The following is a 25,187-nucleotide window of genomic DNA, read 5'->3' as shown; positions in this document are numbered from 1 at the left end:
GATTGCCAGTGATTGAGGGACAGTATCTCAGGTTTTATTATGTTATTATCCTCCCTTATTAGTGTTGCTGGGGATGAATGATATCAGATATATCCTGGGAGACACCCCAGGAAATTTGAGATGTCTCTTGTTTTACCTGGGTAAGGGAGTTGTGTGTGTGCCAGTGCAGCTCTTTGTGCTTTGAGGGCCTCTAGACCCTGTTCAAGCCCTGAGCAGCAGCCAGAGTGGTGGAAGAAGTTGCAGTTTCTTGCCATAAATCTCACTTTTCCATTTGGCACATCAGCTTGGCTTGTGCAAGTTGGATTCCATGCCTGTGTTTGATTTGTGGGGCACAGAAGATGTCAGTGTTTGACTTCAGAATCCCATCAGTAGGAACTGGGCATTGTCTTGCTGATTTTTCTCTGCTGTGTGTACATCAGAAAGTAGGGCTAGGCTACTAAAATATTTTCATTTTAATGCTGAATTAAGAATAAAAATGACAGTTCTGAGTCTTGTGGGGAGAACCAGATTGCTCATACCAATATTCTGAATCTGAGTGTTTTTCATCATCTCTAGCAGATTGTTGATCACTGGGGGTCAGTTGATTGCTGACTTTTGCTCCTGGCTTTCTTCAGTCAAGACACCAGGATATATGAAAAATCTAGCTGTGGTAAATGTATTTTTAAGCCTCATTGTCACCTAACTCTGCAGGATGAGGAATCCACACTCCCCAAAACACAAGCCACCACACAGTCAGATCACACAGGCTGAAATACCTAACGTGCTGCTGCTACTTGTTTCCTTTTGTGTACAAATAACTGTTCAACCTTCTTTCCTTGTGAAAGACAAGATATTTTAATAACTGATCACTTTCAGCAACTCTTATCATCATTAAAAATTACCTGAACATTACAGGTTGCATGTTACGCTGCGAATATTTGTGGGAGAGAAAAGGATTTGGTGCTATGTCAGAAAGGATGGAAATGAAAGGTGGTTTGTGTTTTGTGCCCTGCAGAGGAGGAGGATGGGGTTTGGGAGAACGGGCTGTCCTACGAGTGCCGCACTCTGCTGTTCAAAGCCGTGCACAACCTGCTGGAGCGCTGCCTGATGAACAGGAACTTCGTGCGCATCGGCAGATGGTTCGTCAAGCCTTACGAGAAGGATGAGAAACCCATCAACAAAAGGTAGGGCCTTCATTTGGCTTTGCTGGAGGGTTGTTCTTTGGGCTAGAAGAAAGGTTTAATGAAGAGATTCCTGTGTATGATTTGGATACTGGGCTCTGCTCTTTGGTATTTTGCTGCTTTTTTGGAGTTCTTCAAAACTTCCGTATGATGAAAGGAAGCAATGCTAAATGTGTCAATAATCTCTTCTGTGCTGGTCCCCATGTCCAGACCATGGACAATGGGTGTTGGGAAAGAAGGTAGAGCTTTTTCAGCTTTCCTGAATGAAGAGAAACCTGCCCTGGACCTGCAGGGGAGTCATTGTAAGCTCATTGTAGAGAGCTCTCTGCAGTTCCCACCTGAGCTTTGGGTAAATTGCATCCCATGGGAGATGCTGAAAGTTTGGAATGTCAGCTCCTGGTCAGAAAAAGGATGGAGTCTGGGAATGCTGGTGTTAAAAGAATCCATGTGGCCTCCATGCTGGGGAGGAGGAGGGAGAGCAGAGAATTTTTGATCTAAATTGGAAGGACTTCTTCTCATGGTTCTAACGTGGTTTGACACGGTCTATGTTGCCTAGCAATAAATAATGAAATGAATAAAAACTAGGTTAGCTGGAACAAGTTTAATCGCTGTTCCCAAATCAGCTTTTAAAATCCAAAGTAATTTAAAGCTTAGATGATGGGGTTTTTAGTGTGGCTTTTTTTTCTCTGTGTGTGTGTGTGTGTCTATGTATGTGTTAAATCTTGCATGCAGGAAATTATGAGATCAGTGGCTTTGCTTTTTGGGTGTGGAGTTGGCCATTGTTGGCATCTTCTGCAATAAATTTAAACTTGAAAGAAATTTAGAAGCTGTTTTGGAGCAAAAGAAGCAGAAGCACATGTTTGTGTGTGTTTCTATTAGTAGTTGTGAACTGCTGCTTTTAATTTTTGTATAAACTTGTCCTTTAGTTCCAGGCATTTCTTTCTCCACCCTGGTCAGGGCAAATGTTTCCTCTCTGGGTTGTCCTTGTCCATCCTTTTTTTTTTTTTCTGCTACAAATCAAGAGTAAAGAGTTTACTTTTAACTATTTTGACCAGTATCATGTTAGCACAGTCTGGGCTTTCCTCCTTTCAGGAACTGGTTGACCAAATTGCCATTTTAAACTAGCATTAGTTATGTCCTAGATTTTCTTGGAGTAATTCTATAAAGCTCTCTAGAGTAGCTGGAAAAGCTGATGAAAGCTTTTAAAATAAAATAGCAGTGTTTGTTTAATTTGGAGTCTCTGATTCTTTTTAGAAGAAGGTCAGAATGTCAGCATGCTTGATGAAAATAACTGAAGGAATTGTGTGCTTACACAATTTCATCATATGTAACCCAGAACTAATGGAAAAATATGTAAAAAGCTTGAACAGATCTGTGCAAGGTATTTTATTGTTGAGAAATTTCAGTATTTCCTACCAGCTACCTCAATAGCAGGAGATGCTCTGAGCACTGGCTTTTATGGAATGAAGTGGGGGAATGGTGAACAGATGTGTGTTCTTGTGGCAAATTTGGCTCATCCCTCCTAGGAAAATCTAGAATTGGGATCATCTCTGCTCTCAGGAAAGTTGGGCTCTTCAGGAAGGTCAGTTCAGCCTTGTGGGAGAAGATCAAACACTGCCATGGATGCTTTGTGGTTCCACCTCTGTAGCTCCAAAGTCTGGAACACTCCTGTAGTACAAGGAACATTTCTCTCATGGCAGAAGTTAAATGTGACACTGCAGCAAACCCCCCAGAAAGGGATTTGCAGCCAGCCTGGAAAAAGCACTGAATGTTGCACCTGGGATTCTGATACATTTCCTACCAGACAGCTGCTCTAAAACTAACAAAAACTAAACCTTAGTACAAATTCTGTGTATTTTTCATTCTTAGGATCCATTTAATCAGCCAAACCTATACAAAGTTTATAATTTTTTGGTAGATGTGGCTGACTTAATTAAAAACCAAGCTAAACCCCCTACAGTGTTTGTGAGTATTGATGCACAGATCTTTAGAATCAGCTTTAAAGCTGTGTTTTTGTTTTTCATCCCATATTGCTCTGCTGTCCTTGGGACTGTTCTTTGCATTAAGGTTCAGAAACCCTGGGAAGGAATTCCTGTGCCTGTGTAATTTGAGGTAATTTGGTATCCTGGGGATGTGGAGTTTGCTACCAGAGTGCTTTGGATCATAATTTATCTCACCCTGCACTTTGAGGCTTGGCCAGCCACTCTAGAGACTTGTTCCCTGTGTTTTACAGCTGCAGATTTCAATCAGGTTGGTTGTTCTTGCTGGAAATCTTTAGTTTCAAGGAATTTGGCTGGAAATGGAGCAGTCAGTGCCCTTGGTGTGGAGGTGACTCCTTCCCCTGGGCATTCTGGGGCTGTGGCTGCAGGACCTCAGCCCCCTCTGTCCCTGTCTGTCCCTTTGAAGGATGTGCAAATAGAGCTGTTTCTTTCATTTGAAGCTGATCCCATCTGGATTTTTCCCAGTTCTGTTTGAAAGGCTGTGCTTCCAGAAGGGGAGATTTTCTGTGCTCTGCTCTCCCAACAATAGCTGGCAGTGGTGGTGCAGCAGCCAGAAGGGAGCTGGGATTTCTAATAGCTGTGATAACAGCTCCTCCAGCAGCCCTGCCTTCCTGTCTGCTGCTCTGGTGGGCTTTTTTCTCCTTGTATAAGGTTACATCAAAATAAAAATTCTGTCATTGTACATTTAATTTTTAAAAGGACAGTCCTGAATGTTCATAGTTGACACTGGTGTGGCTCGTGAGCAGGTGACCAGGGAAGTCAGAATGAGATTGTTTAGAGTGTTCACTCTTTAATGATGTGACTCCTAAACAAATAAACTCATTAAACTAATCTCTATTATATGAGATCTCTTAAAATTTTTGCTGTGGGAGCAGTAACCCCTGAGCTGTTTGTGTTGTGCAGTGAGGTAACATCCATGACCTGCTCTTCCCTCCCTGCTGCTCCCAGTTCAAACCAGCACTGAGCAAAGTGAGCCACTGCTGCTGGGCTGAGATCTCATCTCTAGGAACAGCTCACCATCCTCATCCCCATCCCCATCCCCATCCCCATCCCCATCCCCATCCCCATCCCCATCCTCATCCCCATCCCCATCCTCATCCCCATCCCCTGCCTGGGGAAACTCCCCAAGATTTTCAGCTGGTTCCACTTCTGTTTTTAGATAGGGCAGGGATGCAGCAGCTCCCTGAAAGGGGGTGTGTGTGCTGGAGTCTTTTTTGCCCATTTTTAAATTTTAGTTTTCCAGATGAATAAAAAGGCACAGAGAGGATTTTGCTGAAGGTCTTTGCTGCAACCCAATAAAAAAAAAAAATCATTGTCTATATTTGTCACAACCTGTTTTGGTCACTTGGAGACAGAAGCCAAATAATGTGGTTTGAATGACTACACATTAAATTAAAATTTGACAAATAGAAATGTGATTCTCCTTTCTCCTTTCCAACCACTTGTTTTGTTGCTGCTTTCAGGAATATGGTTGTGTATGTTTTATTCCAAAATCCCCTGATAAATGTGAGGTGCAGACTGATCTGCTCCATCCCACTGTGCTGGTTGGATTGCTTCAATAACTGCCTCTGGATGAGACTGTTCCTCTTACTCATTATTGGGGAATAAATACCTGGAATAAATATGATTAGGAAACCTGTCAGATTAAATGCTATTTTAGATACAATTAAAATAGATCAAATATGACACTCCCTAATGAAGCACAAGTACCAAGTGTTTACATCAGGGGCATCTCTTTGGAGTTTTTGGTCATAATTACAACTTGCTAAACTTTAACACAATTGAAATAGCAGTAAGCAAACAATTGAGTAATCCTGAATTTGTGGGTGGATCTGATAGACAACTGAAAGTCTAGAATGCTAAAAGCTGCTATATTACTTGAATGGCTGCTTTTTTTTTTTTTTTTTTTTTCCTTGTAATTGGGAAATAATGCAGCCAATTACAGTGGGTGGCAAAGCAGAACTTGTGTCTGACAAGTTCACTTAAAAATGGTGAAAAAACATCAGAGAGAAACACCACACACCCAAAACAAAAAACAAAAAGCACAAAAACCACCCCACAAGCCACTTGGAAATTCATAAGTGATAAGGTTATCATAACTTGCTGCACAGGTTTCAGGGTAATTCTGTTTACCACAGGTCTGGGTTGAGGATTTTAGAATGCCAGGCCACCATTCTCCTATTTATTTTTTCCCCATGAAAATAGAAAATAATAAGTATTTAATTTCATGGAAGTGGCTGCTGAAAAATATTCTAGATACCCATTTGGCTTTATTTTAAACCTTTGTACATGTAGTTATCTTGTTTTGAAGGTGTGCTTATCACAGTTCTGGAGAGGGATTTTTTTTCTTTTCTCTTTTTTTTTTTTTTTTTTTCTCCATCTCATCTTACCATGAGGAAGAGGTAGAACTGTGGGTGTGATTCCTGAGTTTGGTAGCAGCCCTGCAGTCTGGAATTGGGATGGCCATGGCTGCAGTGTGAGTTTGGGGGGTATTTTTTAAATTTGGGTCCTGGGAATGGTCCTGCTGTGCCATCAGAAATATCTGTATTGGCATTGAACAGTGTGGATGGGATCAGCTCCTGCCTGTCTGGTCTTCACTGCCCTTAAGACAAAAGAAATGCTGCTTTTGGTCTGTTTTAACCCACATTTCTGCCTCATCCCCCTGCTTGCCTCTTTTTTTTTTCCCAGTTCCCATGATCATTTTTCCACAGGGACAGAGAATTTTACTTCTTGATCCCCTGGAATGCTGTTGGGAATTATTATTATTAAGGAACAGAACAAGATTTCTGGGTGCTAAAGCTCAAAAATTCCTTCATACTTGAGAGAGTTAACTACCAAAACAAGGTTCACCCACAGGTTTTGAGTTTCTTTCTGTCTATTTAGTCTGAAACCAAGTGGCTCTTCCCTGGTAATGCTGGAATATTTTCTATTAAAGCTGCTCAACTCTTTGCAGTGTAAATTTCCTCCCTATGTTAATCTTTAAATCAAACAATGTCAACATTTTTTTCCAGCAGCTCTAATGAGGCTGTTCTGGCATCATGTCCCGGCAGGAGAGCAGGTGATGTTTTTCCTTTTGCTGTAGACAGCTGGAATTGAGAGCTGCTGTAAGTAGGACAGTGCAGGATAAACAGCAGGAGCTGAGAGCATTGATCACATGATTGTCTCTTTGGAATATTGGGTTGCTACAGAGACTACAAGCAGACAAATTTAGCACTTTACATCACAAAGCAGTTTTCTCTTATTTAGCTTAAATTACACTGGTAGTTGGTTCATCAGGAAAAGAGAAAAAAATGATATGGCTCTTGGTTTTGAGCTTTCAAGCATAAATCTGCTCTCTTTGTTCACTGAACAATAAAATAATACAAAAGACATACAGATACTTCAGATTTTGTTAAATGACAATTTTATAATGCGTTTCCATTTTGAACTTAGAAAAAAATCTGGCTTAACAAGATGTTTGTAAATGTTTCAGGATGGGGAAGAGCAATACAGGGAAAGCTGTTCCCCTGGCTTTGGAACACAGGGATGTTTAGAGCCATTATCCTTTTCCCAAATATGTTCTGGATCTTTATAGCACAAGTATATTTCCCTGGGAAAGCTCAAGTTCAGCTAATTGAGATTTGCAGCCTCAAATTAAAGGATTCTAAAATACAAGGTGACAGGTTTATTAGTCTCATTTAAGTTCTGAGATACAGGAATGTGAGCAAACTCTTTGTAGTATTGTTTATAATTGTATCTGGAAAAATATATACCTTTGTGTGTATATATAAACTTCTTGCTGCCTTCTGGAAAAAAAAAAATAATCAGTTTTCTTTATTTTAAAATACCATGCTGGAGTTTTAGTGTGTATAAAAACAAAATTGGTTTTATTGGGATGGAGCTAAGCCCATTAATAATGAAGTTAATTTAAAATGTGGCAGTCTAAGGCAACTGTGGCTTATTCTGGAATACAGATTGCTTGCTACATTTATGTTTGTTTTAGTGCACATAACTCAGTTATGGAATAAATAAATATTTTTAACTCTCAGGTCTAAGTCAAATCAAAACATCCTCAGCCACGAAGAATGCTTTGGAGAGCCTTTTGACAGGAATCATTAAAGATGTGCTTTGAACTGGAAGGGTTTTTTCTACTTTGCTATTAACTATGTTTTTCTGCTTTGTGTTATCATCAAAATCAGCTTTCTGCTGTATTTCCCTGGCTGGCCATGGGGAGTTACTCAGGGATGCTTGGAAGAACATCTCTGGCTTTGTCCAGAGTGAGGGGAGCAGCTGGAATTCCAGCTCTGGATCCTGCATTTATAATACTGAACATGCAGCTCCCTGGAAAATGGAGCTGTGCATTGGCTGAGGATTTTTGCACTGCTTTTAGTGTTTTACTTATTTCCTATCTTGCTGATCACAGCACAAGCACAGTGATTTTCCTGCTCCTTTGTAGGCAGAATAAAGGTTGGGGAGCTTGGCAGTGGGAATTGAAGATATCACATTTGAAATAGGATGGGCTTTGGGAGCAGCAAAGGTGGGAGGGAGGTGGAGAAGAAACTTCTCAGTACCTGGGAGTGTGAGTAATCCCAAAGAGCTGCTCTGTTGTATCTCACTTGATTAAAAAGAAAAGAAAATAAAAAACAAACAGGAAGGGAAGAGGTTTAGGGCTTCATGGGGGCTGTGTGTCACCTTAAACATTTTTTCCTTATAAATTTTTATTTCCAAAAGAACCTCTTTAATTGTAAGGCTGTGTTCTTCATCCCAGGAATTTATTGTGGAAGGGAGCTGTCACATTTTCAAAAGGAGGGGTTTTTTAAAATTTATTTAAGTGGCACCCAGAACTCACCTGTCCTGAAGGACAACTCTGGGCAGAAGCTTCACATGAGTTGGGAACTCTCAATTATTGTCAGCCTGGGTTGATTCTTGGGCAAAATGCCCCACACTGACCAAGATGCACCAATTTTTGGCAATCATTTTATAACTGAAACCACCATGCAAGTGAATGAATGAATGAATTAGAGCCTTACCTAGGTGTGTGTTTGTTCTCCTACACCAGGTGAGTTCTGCCCTGCTGGAAGGGGCTGGGTGGGAGCAGAGGGGGCAGTTCCACCCTGCAGAGGGTGTTTGCTGAGCAGGGACTCTCAGGGTGCAGTTTGGAAGCATTCAGTAAATATTTTGGTTGGGATAGCAGTGCTTTGGCAGCCTAAGGTGCTCCCACTTCAACTCAGAAGTAATTCACAAAGACAAGCTAGGAAAACAGGAGATAGTAATTACATAAAACAAACATTTTCTCTTCCAGCTGAAACATTTGGATTTTTTTTTTATTTATTTACTATTAAAATGTGCTTTTAGTTGGAGCCTTGCCTGTGCTGGTGCTGTCCTGAGGAGATGGTTTGAGTGTGGGTTGGAGGGGTCCTAATGCAGCCAATACTGGGGAAGCACTTTGAAGATCTAAAGCTCTACATAAATCCTAATGTGGAGAAAAAACCAGACCTAATTACCTTTTTATCAAGAAGATATTTTCAGATTTGCTAATGGAAACCTCCTGTAGATCTGGATTTTAGTGTGGTTTCCCCTCCTACCCTTCAGTTATTCTTAAAAAGGTAGAAGTAGAAATTGTATTGGGTTTATCCACAGCAGCTTCTGTTTCCCCCCCCCCCCCCCAATAAAATCATAATCCTTTGTCTCTGAAATGAAAATATCTTTGTTTTGTGTGATTAGAGTGAAGAGGGAGCATGGGGGAATCAAATGGTTTTACACAAATGTATTTAATGGACTGTAGATGAGGACTGAAGGTTCCTTCAAATAGCATTATTCCCAAGGAGTCTCTTTCTTATTTTATTTTTTATTTGTTTCTAAAGTTGCTTTCAGGATTGCAGCTCAATCTAACTGAATTCTGGTGTGTTCAGATCAAAAGTCACAAAGAATCCTTGTTCTGATGGCACTTCATATCTCTCCTCAGAAATCAGCTGGAAACTGGATTATTGATACCTAAATTCTGTGATTGGGACTTTAATATTTCTAATTAATTTCATTAATGGAGCAGCTTGATGTTCAGGATCAGACAAAACAAAGAGGTTTTTTCAGAATTAGGATATTTTTTCAGAATTTTCTGAATAAAAATATATACAGCAATAAATGATGGCAGTAGTAAAAGAACTAAAAAATGGGGGTTATCAGTGCTGGCTTTAACATCAACTATTTTTTTTTTCTATATCTGACCTTAAGGATGTCACTGATTCTCTCTTCATGCAGAGTAAAATTTCAAAGTGTTGAGGTGTAAGGATTTTTTTTTTTTTTTTTTCATATTTCAGTGGTGAGATGCTCTGCACAAATTACCAGTGATCTTCTGAGCTACCTAAAATAGTCTGGAAATAAAAATAGGATGAACTCTCTGTTAGCAGGCAGGAAACCACCAGCCTGATTCTGTTACTGTGTCCTTGACTGAATTGTAAAGATAATTTGCCTATTTACCCCAAAGTGATATGTGATAGAATTTTTGCTTGATTAGGATTTTTTGGCTGTGAGATGAGTTGTTGGGAAGATTAGAGGAGGATTTAGAGAAATGATAAAAAACAAAACAAAACATATCCACCTATTTTTTAAAAATTAGATTATGGTAAACTTTGGAATGTTCCTCCTAGTCTGAGGTTGTGCATTGGCAGGCAGGCTCTGGAAACTTAAAGAATTGGAGGATGTTCAAATGTGTTAATTTAAACAAAACAATAATAAAAAGCCTGCATGTTTCTAGAGTTTCTTGCTAAGTCCATAAAATAATTTGTGTGGGGGTATCCAGTACTGTAGAGCTCTGGTTCTTCATGTTCTTCCTCTTTTCTCCACTCCCTCCAAAGAGCTTCCCCCTGGTTTTGATTTCTTTTTTGTTATTATTGTTGTTGTTTTAATTAGGATTCTTTATTTGTATTTCTTGTGATTATTTCCACATGCATTGCTATTTCCTAAGTTCTGTAACCTAAAATAATTTAAATGTGAGGAAGCAGTTTCTGAGCAGGACTGGCTCAGAAGAAACAAAAATTTGAGTCCGTGGAGTGTTAGTTTTGCCTTTTTTTTTTTTTTGTTTTAAAGCTTCCAGGGGATACTTTGTGTCCCGGTGGGATCTGTTTCCCTTAGCTGGAATTTCCAGACTCCCTTTTTTACTGTGTATTCCTCCTGAGAAACTTATTATCCTGCTGGCCAGAAAGTGGCAGCTGCACCCCTAAAAGAAACCCCCCGGTGCTGTGCATCCTTCTGCTGCTTAACACTTCCATTTATAACCAGGATTAGTGGAAATTGGGTGAATTTTGGGTTTTCCAGGATGAATTACAGCAGTGGATCTTCTCTCCATGGAGGCAGAGCTGGGAACAATGGCAGTGGCAGCACTGGGTGCTCACTCACTGGATTATTTTTTTTTTAAATCTCTTTCCTGTTGAGTTGGGGGAGAAAAGAGATTTTTTTTTTTTTTCAATTTTATTTTTTTAATTTTATTTTTTGGTTGTATTTTTGGATTTGGCTTTTGCATGGTGACCTTGAGTTTTCCTTGCTCCTCCTCAGGACAGGTTTTGCAGTGTGATGAATTGAAATGCTTCTGTTATCATGCTGATGCCTCCCTTTGTCTTGGTTTATCTGAATTCCATCAGATTATGCTGTGATTGTTTGCCCTTTATCTGGCTAACAATGGGGTGTTTACAAGAGGTGAAGCTTAATTGCATTTAAAGTGTATATAGGGAATATGTGCTTTAATTTTAAAATTTTGTCTTGCTGCTACTGAGTTCTGAATTGTGTCTGTCCCTGGGAACCAAGGCACTACCACCTCCTTCACCCTCATCCAATGTGGTTTGGAAAATAAAATTCAGTTTGAAAATCAGTCTTGCACCATTTGCATAAGGATTAAAGTTTAATCAGATTTCCATACTGGAATTGAGTGGTGTGTCCTGGCCACGTGACTTCTGTCACACTTGGAGTCCTCAACGTGCTCAGCTCCATCCTCACTGTGATTCAGAAATGGAACTTTCCTGGGGTTCCTGAGCACTGTGGGGTTTCTGCTGTCATGAAGCAGTTTATGATTCATCCAGATCTTGCCTTTTTTGCCCCTAAAACACAATTAAACCTGAAGAGCAGATGAGCAGGGCTCAGAGCTATTCTGCCTCCAGGCAGCTCCTCAGTGGGGTCACTGCAGCTCCTGCTTTAAGGTGCTGCAATAAAAATGGGCTGTTCTTCTCTCAAATTTCTGGATGGTTTTGGTGCTCAATTTTAAATCTGCTGTGTTTTTTCTCACTGTTCCACCTTTCCCTCCTGAGAGTGAACCAACCCCATCCTTTTCCATGGATTGAATGGGCTGTGCCAATTCCAGAAACTTCCCTTTCCCCTTGCTGTTCCCCATTTCCCTCTGGGAAAGAAACATCTTGGGAATGGCACTGAAAATGTTCCCGGTAGCTGCAGCTGTGGAGGTTGTGTGTGTTTTAATGGGGTTCTTCTGGTGCCTGTTGGTTCTCCCTGCCCTGGAGCTGTTGGTGTCTGTCCCAGGAATGCCAAATTGGATTTTAGAGGAACACAAATGTCCCAGAGCCTTCATGCCATCCTGGGCACTGGCTGGTGGGATCAGGTTGTGATTTTGGGACACAGGGGTGCTGCATTCATTTTTAGGCTGCAGTAGTTCATGGAGTGTTTTTTCCATGGGATCATGCAAAAATCCACTCCAGTATCTGCAGTTTTCACTGACTAAAATCAGCATTTCCTGTGACTTGATCCCTTTTTTCTCTGAGACTGAGCAGGATTTTGCTGCTCCTTCCTTACAAAGGAAGATTTATTTTCTCACCAGCACTTTATGAAGTTCTTCTCAGGTTCTCCTTGACCTTGGTCCTTCTCTGGTTGTGATGTTGGACTTAATTTAATATCCAAATGAGCAGCATCTTCTGCTTTTAAACATCTGCTCTTCCTGCTGGAGTGCATCAGTCTGGAAGACATTTGGGATAACTTGTAGCCACTATAACTGACCAATGTTGTGCCAATGCAGCTTCTTTAAAAGGGGGAAAAAGAGTTTTCCAGGTGGGATCTGCTTCATTTTGCCTTCCTTTCTTCCTGCCCTTGAATTAAAATTGGTGAAATATATTTCACATAAACCATGGAGTTGATGTGGATGCAACATGAAATGTTTTCCTGCATGTCCTTGCAGGGGTCAGTTGTATTTTAATAACAACAACAGGGAGCTGGGACCCAAAATTTAGAAATTTTCTTCAGAGTGATCTTGTGGAGTAAAAGGTTTCATGTAATTGCTCACTAATAACTGTACACTGGGAAACAGCATTTAAATTAGATTTGTAGGAAGGAGAAATGTTGAGAAATGTTCATTGTTGGGAGTTTTTTGCTGTTCAAGCCTGTTGGATTTTTTCCCTAAAACTCTGGGCCATGGGAGATGCTGTCAATGAAGCATCTGCTATTAAACATTGACACCTTAATGACTTTAATTAACAATGTCTTGAGCCTCAGATTTTTAAGTTGATTGTATCTTCTCTTTTGTGTGTAGGTATGGGATTTCATTTTTAGTTACTTGATTGGCTTCAAGAACATGAAGATAAGATTCAATTTAAATAACAAAACAAAACCACTTCTCAAAGCTGTTGCCATCCTTTTTATTCTTAAATAAGTGACTTGTTGGCTGGTATTAAATTCTGCTTAGTGGAGCTGTGACAGGACAACCTAGATATGACCTCATTAAAAATGAAATACATTCAGAAATATTTCTAGAGATTTGAAATAAATGCCGAAGGTATAAAAATATTAAATTACAGGGTTTTGTCTTGTAAAAAATTATGTTTTAAATTTCCTCAAGATAGCAAAATATGAAAATATGTCAGACTGAAGAAATTGAAAACTTAGTGCCTGTGGTTTTCTAACTGATTTTTCTTTGGGTTTGTAAAGGGAACCTATTTACACAGAAGGATGTTTTGGTTACTTTCATTAATGAATATATAGTGAGGAAATGCTGTAAAAGAGACCAACTTATTGAAATCCTTTACTTCAGACTTATTTTGTGCTGTTTCCTTTGCAGTGAGCACTTGTCCTGCTCCTTCACCTTCTTCCTGCACGGGGACAGCAACGTGTGCACCAGTGTGGAGATCAGCCAGCACCAGCCTGTGTACCTGCTCAGTGAGGAGCACCTCACCCTGGCCCAGCAGTCCAACAGCCCCTTCCAAGGTGGGATTGCTGCCTGTGCCACTGCATCCATCCTCTGGGTGCTCCCCCAGGCCTTGGGGCAGGGGGGCAGAGGTGCCCTGCTGTCCCCAGCTGTGCCCTGTCCTCACACAGTCAGCTGCTGTGTCCTGGCCCTTCTGCAGGTGGAGCATTTGTATATTCACCTCCAGGCATGTAATTGAGTAATTTGTCCTCATGGCACCATTTCTAAGTGCTGTCCTATTGGTGACTTAAATATTTTGCTGTTTCAACCTTATAACCCCCACATACCTTCACCAAGCCTCCATCAGAAATCCATTTCTGGCTCAGTGTATTTAACCCATTCCCACCCCTCCCCTTTCCACTTGGCTCTTCCTTGCCTGTAAATCCCTGTGGTTCCCCCAGCAGATGCAGGCTGTGCTCTGGAAGACAGAGGAGTGCTGGGGCCTGAGTCTGGTCAGTGGGGCTGTGTGATCCTCCCTGCAGAAATCACCTCTGCTGCATGGCCACACACCTTTAATAATGCTCACTCTCCAAACTTGCTTTTTTTTTTTCTGAATGCAACTTAACAGCAGCTGTGTTTCCCTACTATGAGCAAGACTAAACATGAAACAGATGATTCCCTGTGTATTCCCTGTTGTTGTAAGCAGCTGAATGAAAGGATGAGGAAACACCTAAACTCTGCCAGGATTTGGAAGTGTTTCTCTATCCCACCTGTGTCTGAGGCTCCTTCAAGCCAAGATGAAAACTTGCCTGTTGCTTGTTTGAATGGATTAATTTGTAGTTGTTATTGTGGTTCCTCAATTCTTACAGTACCTATAAATTTAACAATGTGAAGCTATTGCCAAGAATCTCAGGTAGGGTAAATCATGATTGGGCTGCATTTTGTCTTACCAATGGCAAGTTGTTTATTTGGTGTGGCTGAAATAAGAGTGCTGCTATTGCAGAGGGGAAGAGGGAATTTGGGGCTGATATCCTCTCCAATGGGTTTTTATTTCTGTTGTAGTTATCCTGAGCCCCTTTGGGTTGAATGGCACACTCACAGGGCAGTCCTTCAAGCTTTCTGATTCATCCACAAAAAAGCTGATTGGGGAGTGGAAGCAATTCTACCCTGTCACATCCAACTTGAAGGAGGGATCTGAGGAAAAACAAGAAGAAATGGACTGGGAGGATGATTCTTTAGCTGCTGTTGAAGTCCTTGTTGGTGAGCCTGATTACCTTTAATTACTGAAATAAACTGGGTGATTAAACAAAATTATGAATGCAGAAGTGACCCCATTTGATTCCTTTGCAACAGTGGTGGTTGGATTTTGTTTTCCTGTTTGATGCTCAGGACTATCTGAGTTGCTGCTCAAAGTAGATTTTACATTGATAAGAAGTCTTTTTCTTTTATGCCCTGAGAGGCAAGATTTTAAAAAATTAAATAATTAAAAGAGTAAAAAAAACTCCTGGATGATCACTGTTGACATCTCAGCTGCATAAAAACAGGTTGTGCTGTTTCAGAGTCTGTGCAAATTCAACCAGAGCAGACTTGCCTTTTAGAGATGTCTGCAAAACCACAGTCCTGGAGAACCTGATGTGCTCAGGCACTGCCTTTATCTGCTGTTTTTCCCAAAATCCCAGCCCCTGGATGCAGTGGTTTGTTCTGCTATGGGCTGATGAAATCAAACCTTTGATTTGCCAGCAAATGCAATCCCTTCTCTGTGAGGAGCTCATAGTGCAGTGATGGCTGGAGCCCTTCATGCTGCTGGGGATGTTGGCAGTGTTAAATGATGCTAAAAAAGAATTTTGCAGCCTTTAAAAAGCAAAATGACAGAAGCAGGCAGCAGCATGTGGATGTCTGCCTTTATAAAGCCCTTTTTATTCATTCACCCAAATCTTCTGTATAAAGCAAATCAAGTAATGATGGAGGTGACAACAGAGGTTTTTTTGTCCAAGGAGATGCTTCAGTAGGTGGCAGAGGGTCTGTCAGCTTAGGAGCGGCTGCTGCAATGATCCATTTGATGTTTTTGAGTGTAACTAACTGTGCACTGGCCTCTCTTGGCAGCTGGTGTGAGGATGGTGTACCCGGCGTGCTTCGTGCTGGTCCCTCAGACAGACATCCCTGCTCCCAGCTCTGTGGGGGCTCCCCACTGCTCCACTGCCTGCCTGGGGGTCCACCAAGTGCCTGCTTCCACCAGGGACCCTGCCATGTCCTCTGTCACCCTGACTCCACCCACGTCCCCAGAGGAAGTTCAGACAGGTGAGAGGGAATTGGTTTCTGCATGAGGGAATTGTTTCCATGGCTTCTCCTTCAAACACAGCAGTGTTTGCAGGGAGTTCAGGTGCTGTCTGTGCAGCTGGCTTGGTAGAAAAAAAATCACATTTCTTTAGTCCTAAGTTTGCTGTAGAAAAACTGATGTCACCACTTGTGGGCAAAATGAACTCAAATTCTTCTGTAAGCTGCTGAAATAAGAGCTGCTGTTCTACTTGGTGTTGTTACCAGTACTTTAAATTGCTCTGGGGATGTTTTTGGGTTTTTTCCCCTCTGTGAGCATGGCTGTGTTCTGACACAGCTCCACAACCCCCATTGTGCCCTTGATCATTAGTGAAAGGTGATGTTTTCCCCCAGCCCAGGAAGATTGGCTGTAGTTAAGTTTCCAGTTTCTGTGCCCTCTGCCCTGGGTGTGAGCTGTGATTATGGGGAGCTGATTTAGGTCACAGCAGATGAGACTCACCAATAGTTTTAGGTGACTTACATGAGTTTTATTGTGCAGAAGAGATTTTGTTTCTTTTTTCCTTCCATGATCTTCTGTTACCCAAACTTGACCCTTTTTTAAAATCATAATATTGGCTTTGCTCAGGTTTTCTGTTTCAGGTCACTTTCCTCAAAGATAAAGAATATCCAGCCCCCTTATGACATAAATATATGGTGCTTTTTTTAATCTCTTAAAATTATCTGCTAGAATTCCTACATTTTCTGTGTGTTTTTATTTCCAAACACTGAGTTAAGAAGATACTTTTCTTGCTTTGATGATTGAATTGGAGTGGTAGACACTGCATTGCCTCACTGCCTGAATCTGTTTCCCTCTGCTGCTGCTTTGCAGTTGATGCTCAGTCTGCCCAGAAATGGGTGAAGTTTTCCTCAGTTTCAGATGGATTTATCTCAGACAGTACCAGCCATCACGGAGGCAAAATCCCCAGAAAATTGGCCAACCAGGTGGTGGACAGAGTCTGGCAAGAATGCAACATGAACAGAGCACAGAACAAGTATGTACTCATCCTCTGAAACCAGAAATACCAATATTTTGTGTGCTCCTTGTAGCAATTAGTTCTGTTAAAGGTGCTGTGACTCTGGTGGAATGTGCTTTGCTCTTCTCATAAACCATTTCTAAAGAAGTTCATTTTTTTTCCCCTAACTGTTTAGGAATGACTTACTTAGTTCTCAGTTTAATATGTCAGGAAAAGACTATTTATCCTTTCTTTGCTGAATCCCTTGTCACCAAACTGCTCTTGAGCTTTGCCAGAAGATAAGAGAAGAACATATGTTGCTCCCAAATAACTCTCCTGGTATTGAATCCTAGGAGGAAGTATTCTGCTACATCAAATGGCTTGTGTGAGGAGGAGACAGCTGACAAGGTGGCATCCTGGGATTTTGTTGAAGCCACACAGAGGACAAATTGCAATTGTTCAAGGTACAGCACTTGGCAGAGGCACAGCCCAGTGATGTTCCTGAGGCTGAGGAGCTCAGGAGAGCCTCCTGATCACTCCTGCAGGAGTAATTAAGCTGTAGCTGCTTGGAGAAAAGCTGGAATAAAATTTGTATCTCCTCTCCTAAATGTCATTGGAGGTCTTGAAATTCTGCCCAAGAAGTTAATGCAGAGGTTGGAGTGAATTGGCTGAGGGGAGCTGCTGCCAGTGCAGGGATAATTCCTCATCCTGGGCTGGAATTCCATGTGCATATGGGCAGAACCATCTCATGGGCAGCTTTCTCAGGGAATGCTGTTTATTTAGGATTTAAGCATCTCTTCTAGCAGGCTCTGGTGTTAGCCTTGAAGGGAGAAAGCTGTTAATGATGAGCTTGGTGAAGAGGAATAAAATCCCAAACCTGCTCTCTGGGGAGGGTGGCATTCCATGGGTGGCTGTGTGGGAAACTGCTCCTCTGGGAGTGCATGCCAGTATGTGTCTTTTATATTAGCTAGGAAAAAAAGGGGTCAAAACAAAGGGCTAAAAGTCTGAGATTAAATAAATACATATATAACACAGCCTTTTTTGAGGCTGCAATGCCACAGACTGCTAATACAGGTATTTAAAATAAATGGAAGCATTAATTTCATTGAATTCTCAATTTCTGTGCTTATGGCAGAATATTAATCTTTAGGTGACTGAAGTGTTGCAATAGGTTTAAACACTTTCTCTGATTTAAATGTTACACTGATTACCTTGCAGTGAATATTGGTATCTTAGGAAAAAATTACTGTCTGGAGGATGTAGCATTTTGAGAGAAATGCATTTTTTAAACTCCCTTATTGAAATGGTTGGTTAAAGTTCTGTGGAAATACTTGTGTCCTGAGAGGAGCTGGGATGTGGAGGAGGATTAAATGTTCCTTTCAAGGAGAATTTAGCTATGATAGCACTAGTTAAGAGCAAACCAATCAATTAACTATGTGAGGTGTGTATTAGAAATATGCAATTGCCTAAAGAGAAATTGCAAAGACCTAACCCCCCTTATTATTCCATGTGTTTTGAATTCTAAGTGGAGAAACAACATGTGGATGTGTGTAAGAGTTTAAAGTAAAAATAGATTTTGATACCTCTTACCTTTTATCCCTGCCTAATCCTGTTTTTTCAATACAAGTGCTTCTTAACTTTGCTAATGGAAGAGTGGCAAAGAGCTGCCAGGCTCTGAGGATGTACGTGCAGTTCAATGGCTCAATCATCAACATTTCATTCTGCACTTCAGTATTTCATGTGCCTCCTTCTCTCAGATGATCCTGAAAGTTGGCATCTTGAACTTGCAGATGAAGTGTTTAAGCTCAAGTGCATTTACACTGAACAGACCCAACTGTATCAATGCAGTTGAGACACTGCATTTTTCTTTTTCCCACTCTTGCTAAATTTGTAAGTTAGCAGCTACAAAAGCCCTGTAATAGCTTGGAAATAGCTTTTGTAGGAGTGAGCTTGGCTTCCTGGTTCTTGGTGTTAATTTTCCAGTCCTTAACCCAGTGAGGCTTGGGCAGCTCTCTTGGCTGGTATCAGTGTTTGAATTCCAGGAGCCATTCACTAATTCTTACGTTGTTCTACTGATTCATCAGTGCTGGCACTAGTTAAAAGTGATGAGGTATTCATGTGACAATCTATTTCTGCTAAAGCAGTTATAAAATACTGTCTTAATTCTGAGGATTATTTGTGTGTTTGGCTCAGAGGACAGATGTAACAATTTTTAAAATGGTGTTCTAAGATCATAGAGTGCTGCTCAGATCCCAGATTCTGGTCAGAAAGAAGAGGCAGCTTCACTTAGAACAGTTTCAGTTTGAGACATCTCTCATGGGCTGTTTAATGGCCTAGAAGCAGGTTCTTATCTAGTGAAAAAGAACACCACAGACATATTTGAAAGATTAATGTGGAGTCTTTTTTCCCCCTGTATTAATTCTGCAGGCACAAAAATCTCAAACCAAGAAATTCAGGTCAACAGGGGCAGGCCCCACCTGTGGGCCCCCAGCAGCCGGCGGCTCCGAAGCACAAGACAAATGAGAAGCAAGACAAAGGGGATAAGCCACAGAAACGCCCTTTGACTCCTTTTCATCATCGTGTATCTATCAGTGATGATGTTGCCATGGAGGCAGATTCAGCCAGTCAGAGGCTGGTGATGAGTGCCCCAGACAGCCAAGTGAGGTTTGCCAACATGCGGGCTGGCGAGGGAGCCAAGCCCCCGGCGCTGCACGGGGCCGAGCCCAACTCGCCGCAGCCGCCGCCGCTCAGCCCCCACCCCTGCGACAGCACCGACGAGGGGGGGCCCAAGGCTCCCTCCACCCCCCAGAGTCAGCATTTCTACCAGATGCCAACACCAGACCCCTTGGTCCCCACTAAAGCAATGGAGGACAGGCTGGATGGTTTGTCCCAGCCTTTCCCGGCCGCCTTCCCCGAGGTCATCGAGCCCACCGTGTACGTCGGCGCCGCCGTCAACCTGGAGGAGGAGGAGGCTGACACCACTTGGAAATATTATAAAGTTCCAAAGAAAAAGGATGTGGAGTTCTTACCTCCCCAGCTTCCAAATGATAAGTTGAGAGATGATCCAGTAATACCTGCTGGACAGGAAAATGTAACATCAGTTACAGAGTAAGTGGTGCTTGGTGCTGGAGTAATGACATGAGGAGTGAGGGAAGAGCAAGGCCAAAGGCAAGAGTTTTCAGTATAAGGAGCAGTAATGCTGAGGGTGTGAGCATAGAAGTTAATCCTTGTGAAAAAGGAGCACAAAGCACAGTCAGACCTGTAGCAAGACTTTCTAGCTTTTTCCCATTTTAGCTCTGATTTAGTTGACAGCAATGATATTTATTTTTATATTATAAAATTAATCTGCAGCCAAATGATGGCTATTTGGGACTTAAGTCCCTTCCTGCCTCCCCTCAAAAATAAAATAGAAATAACTTTTTCACTTTAGTATTTGCTTTCTTCATTATTTGAAGAAAATAGGGATAGTCTCAGCTTCAGAGATCCTGTTAAAGTTTGTTCTCTCATTTCTGCTCTTGTCTTCACTTAGAAGAGCTGGTGTTACAAGCCCCAGCTTGTAAAACATTCTTGTTTCCATTTGGATAAAGGGGTTGGTCACTTTGGATAGTGTTTTAAGTTTTAATAAATTCTGGAGCTTAGGACCACTGGAGGAAATCAAACTCTGGTTTTAGTGTTAAAACTTAGGTCTGAGCTCTCTTTTACTTCAGAACGAGCCAAAATGAATTTGCTTTACCAGTCAGAGCAAACACAAAACCCCCCAAAAAAGATCACAGCACCAAATCCCCAAACCATGAGAACAGAAGCCCTGAACCAGAGCCCTGTGTGCTGTGTCCTGTGTGATGCAGGGAGTGAGCAGGAATTGTTCCTGTCATCCCTGTTTCACAGCACTTCCCTGTGAGGACAGGCTGCTGGGGAAGGACAGCCCTGGGCAGCAGCAGGTGCTGACAGGGCTGTTAATGCAGCCACAGCTTCACAGGGCTGGGACATGCATGAGGAGGTGACAAACCTGGGCTCAGGGCTGTGATCAAGGAACTGGGGCTGCACCCAGAGCTGCCTCTGTCCAGGCACTGCTGCTGATTATTTCTGGTCCAAATTTTCTTATTCCTGTTCAGGTGAAAGGAGACTCTTACTGTGATCAGTATCAAATTATGGAAAGCTTTGGGATTTATTTTAGGAGCTGAGGTGCTGAATTTGGGGTGGAGGAGCAGCTACTCACAAGACAGAAACTTGGAGTTGGTTTTTGTCCTGTTGTTGACAGTGGGAAGCCATTGTGGCAGCACATAATGGCTGTAGGAAAGCTGGGAGGAGGAGTAAATGTGGTGTGAGCTGGGAGAAGGAGTAAATATGGTGTGAGCTGGGAGAAGGAGTAAATATGGTGTGAGTTGGGAAAAAGAGTAAATATGGTGTAGCTGTTGTTCTGTGCTCACACACACAGTTTTAGACATTCTTTGTGGTCACTGTTTAAGAGACTCTTTCAAGATGTGCATTTATAGGATTTTTTAGTGGGTTTTTTTTTTTTATTTGCCTTGAATTTTCTTCAGCCAAGTAGATAAAGGAAGAAATTTCCTTGTCTTTCCTAGTTTGGTTTGACAACTTACAAAAACCCTAGGATATCTGGGTGTTAACTTGTCTTCCTCTGTGCTGGTCAAAAATACATCAGAGATGTTTAACTCTCCATTCCTAGAAAGTAGCTTCCATCTCCTTTTTTTGTCCCCCCCCTTTTTTTTTTTTTTCCTTTCCTAATGGCAATTTTTGCAGGATTTAGAAAACTGGTTTATTGAGCATGGAAGAGCAGCATGGATGGATTTGCCATTGTTGTTGGCTGTGAGGTGCTTTTTGGGACAGTTTGTTTCTAGGAAGTGTCTTTGACAAAGTCGAACTGTTTCCATAATTGAGAGGAATGTGCAGGAACCTCTCATCTTGTTTGGGGGAGCACCTTCCTCACCTGGTGCCTTTTGTATGTTGGGATACAGAAAATAAAGCTGGTTCAGGGGCACACCTACAGCTCATAATCACAACAGATTTTTCCTTACCAATATCTTTCTTTTCCTGGTGCAACTTTACATTTGTGAAACAAATACTCCTGAGAGAAAACCTTAATTTCTGTGTACTTACCAGCTCCAGTTTTGGCTCAGAATGTTAACAAAAGAAAAATGCTGATAAAGGCAAATGTGGTTTGATTTTTCTCATTAGTAAATTAGTGACTGGTGTGCTGCAAGCTTCATTTGTATTGATCTGTGTGATTTAAATGCCTCCTGAACACAGTGGCATTTGTGTGCTTTACTTGTGATTATTGCTTGGGCTTTTTTTTGGGAATGCTGTGAGTAATTCTTTAGCCTGGTGAGTTTCTTTTAGTGGATGTGGAGAGTTGAATCCATTTGTGCCTTATAATAAATGACAGCCATGACCTGGGATAAATTACTAATCTTTATGTGAATTGACAGTGCTTGAGGAAAGAGGGGCAGGATGAATCACAGGGCTGGATCTGATGGGTGGAAGGAGGTGATATTAAATGAGTAATGATTTAATCCTCATCCCCAAAAGTTTTCTGAAGCTGGGGTGTGAAGGAAGGCAGTGGGAAGATGAGGTTGTTCTTGTAATGCTGTGAGATAGCAGAAATAATTCCATGTTATAAATGCTAAATAAATGATTTTTATTTTTCTTCTGTTCAGATTAATGGTGCAATGTAGGAAACCTTTGAAGGTTTCAGATGAACTGGTGCAACAGTATCAGAGTAAAAACCAATATTTAACAGCTGTAGCAACGGAAGCTGACCAGGAACCTGAAATTGATCCTTATGCCTTTGTGGATGGAGATGTGGAATTCCTATTTCCTGACAGCAAAAAGGACAGGCAGAACATTGAGAGGGAAGTGGGGAAGAAACACAAGGTGAGTAAAGGAGTGAGGCTACAAATCAGTGATGGGATTAAAACAGATTGCCTTAGGCACTGGATAGAGTTTAAATCCTTCGTGGTGTATTTAGAAGCAAATTAAAAAACAAATTATATTCTAGCAGAAATGATCAATGAAATTAAGCAGCATGTCTCTAATGGCACCTAAATTTTTTTTGGCACACTGGTGGTGCTGTTGCATCAGGGTTTATGAGGATAAAGCTTCTGGATCTGTCTGGCTCAGTGGCCTCCCTGTGGAAATAGGTGCTGGCAGGTGCCTGGGGAGAGAGGAAGAACAAGGCCAGTGCTTTGTGCATGGGTGGAAAGGTCTGGGGGTAGGTGAGGTGAGCCCTGACTCGTTCCCTGGCCACTAAATTTCAATTTTTATTCTTTTATTTGTGCTTTAGTGCAGCTATGTGAGACTTGTACTTAAACCAAAAGGGCACCTACAGAACAGGAGAAAATATAACTGCAATGGGGGCTTGTCTATGAAATAAATTTGCTTATTAGAATTAGTTAGGAGTGGATGCATTCCATTCAGGAACTGGTACAATTAATGTGTAGCATCTGATAGCAAAGGTTTTTCCTTAAGGTGTTGTAGCAAGAATCCACAACTTGCTTTGTAAATTTATCCCCAAGACAAGCCCTGTGCTGGCAGCCCAAGCTCTGCTCCCCCTGGGCCAGCAGCAGCCCCCAGCCTGTCTCTGCTGAGCTCACAGGGTAATGAGAATCTGATCCTCCTCCAGGGCCAGGATTCCCACAGGGACATCAAATACCTCCCACCCCACCACCCACTAATTAAAGCAAACTTTTCTCTCCTTTTTGAACAGGCTGAGGATGGGACATCCAGTGTTACAGTTCTGTCCCATGAAGGAGAGGATGCAATGTCTCTGTTTAGTCCTTCTGTCAAGCAAGGTAAAAAGACTTTTTTTCCTGTGTCTTAATTGTGTTATATTAGTGGTGTGTTGAATAGTCAGTAGGTTCTAACAGACTGCCAAGTTTTGTATTTTATGGTTTGTATGGAGCATGGAGTTGGTGTGGTCTGCTTGGAGCATGTCTTTGTCGCACCTTGCAGACAAATGTTGGCTATAAAATCCAAACGCTCTTAAAAGAAAAGCCCTTACCTCCGTATAAGATGGATGAGTGGAACACTTCACCCCTTGGTTTCCTTTCCCCCAGCTGTGCTGGAGCTGCTGCATGCAGCTGTGAGTGAGGTTTGTGCTGTGCTCTCTCCCCACAGATGCCCAGCGCCTGGCCCACGCCCGCACCGCCTCCACCAGCCTGTTCCACGAGACAGACCTGGTGGTGTCCTACACCGACCTGGACAACCTCTTCAATTCTGATGAAGATGAACTCACAGTAAGTCATGTGCAAAAACTCCTGGCAAGTGACAGCCAGAAAACCAGCAAGGAACAACTCTTGTCTTTCTGTGGTTTGGGGTTTGTTTCTTTTTTTTTTTTTTCTGGTGTTTGTAGGAGAGGTTGCAAAACATTCACACAAACAAGAGCTGTGGCCCCTCGGTGGCAAACGGACTGTTCTGGTTGACTCATGCAGGCAGATTTTTGATGCAAACAACCTTTTGATCTTACTTCCTTACAATCCCCACAATGTGTGCTGCCTGAACATACCTTTAGTTTGAGTTGTACAGATTCAGCAGATCCTAGTGTGTTCTTTTCCTGTGGTCTGGGCTCTGGTTAGCTGCTTCATCAAGGTTATACTGAAACCAAACAGCAACTTCTGAAAGAGAAAAAGCATTTAAACACTGGACATTCTGCCAAATAAGCTGCTTCTCTGCAGCAGCTATTATCTTAAAACAGTTTCTCTTGCAGTTTCTGATGGCTCTGAATCCATTATCTTTTTAGTTTCTATTTCAATACTGTTTGTAATCAGTTGTCTCTTCTAAACTGTACTTTGCTCCATGCTTAATCCCAAATCCCCTTACCCAGACAAAATGCCCATCAACTTTAATGGGAGCTGGAGCTGAGCAAGGGCTGAAGGATCTTAACAGCCATCAGAGATCATCAGTATGTAAACAAAGTGTTTGCTCTTAAATGTGAACACTTACATTCTATAGACATCTGAATTGTTTAAAGATGGTAAAAGGTTTCTTAACCTTTTACTTTTGACAATTTTTCTTTTCTGTATTTCTTGTTGCAGGATTTGTATTTGTCTTTTCTGTTCCTGTGGTAACACCTGTGATGTTAATGTGCCTCTGAGAGTGTTATGGCTTGTTCTGATAGACTGTGGGCAGCCCTAATTTAGCTTCTTTTACCATCTGCTGAAAGGCTGAGGGTTATTTTGTAACTGGTTTTTTCCTTCAATAACATTGTGACCTGTTGGGAAAGTTTTCTCTGGGTTCCAAGAATTAAGAACAAGTGTAAGCCCAACCTTAGGCTTCTGAGCTATTAAAATTTTTCTAAATATTATACACTGTCTCAGCTTTGTATGTGCAGGTGAGATTTCCTGTTAGAAAGAAACATGAACATGTGTTTATGTCTGAAGTGATTTTATGACAATTCTTCTTTCTTAGCCTGGATCTAAACGAACAGTGAATGGCACCGATGACAAATCCAACTGCAAAGAGGCAAAAACAGGAAATCTAGACCCACTGTCATGCATAAGTAAGATTTCTTTGTGTTTTCTTTTTGCCTAATGAGAATAGTAGCTCTAAACATTTGACTCTAATATGTTGTGGCAGTTTGGAAATGTACCCTTCATTTGCCTTATTGAAATTTTGACTCAGGAAAGACTTCAGAAAGTTTCATGCTCTAAAATCT

At 41.6% G+C, this 25,187-nt stretch overlaps 1 protein-coding gene across 1 annotated transcript in view; it reads left to right on the top strand.

The window, feature by feature from the left end:
• Positions 1-25,187, top strand: part of MED13 (mediator complex subunit 13) — a 52,383-nt gene that overhangs the window by 11,667 nt on the left and 15,529 nt on the right. Inside the window, exons 3-13 of the mRNA XM_079324662.1 lie at positions 995-1,163; positions 13,188-13,333; positions 14,316-14,513; positions 15,357-15,551; positions 16,396-16,558; positions 16,873-16,983; positions 18,947-19,627; positions 22,192-22,408; positions 23,241-23,325; positions 23,651-23,769; positions 24,941-25,031. Of these exons, the coding sequence (XP_079180788.1) occupies positions 995-1,163; positions 13,188-13,333; positions 14,316-14,513; positions 15,357-15,551; positions 16,396-16,558; positions 16,873-16,983; positions 18,947-19,627; positions 22,192-22,408; positions 23,241-23,325; positions 23,651-23,769; positions 24,941-25,031 (2,175 nt within the window). The remainder of the gene's footprint in view (positions 1-994; positions 1,164-13,187; positions 13,334-14,315; positions 14,514-15,356; positions 15,552-16,395; positions 16,559-16,872; positions 16,984-18,946; positions 19,628-22,191; positions 22,409-23,240; positions 23,326-23,650; positions 23,770-24,940; positions 25,032-25,187) is intronic.

This window comes from Erithacus rubecula (genome assembly GCF_903797595.1).
Source record: "Erithacus rubecula genome assembly, chromosome: 22".
NCBI lineage: Eukaryota > Metazoa > Chordata > Aves > Passeriformes > Muscicapidae > Erithacus > Erithacus rubecula.
The sequence above is the reverse complement of the archived record's forward strand: the minus strand, read 5'-3'. Positions and strand labels throughout refer to the sequence as shown.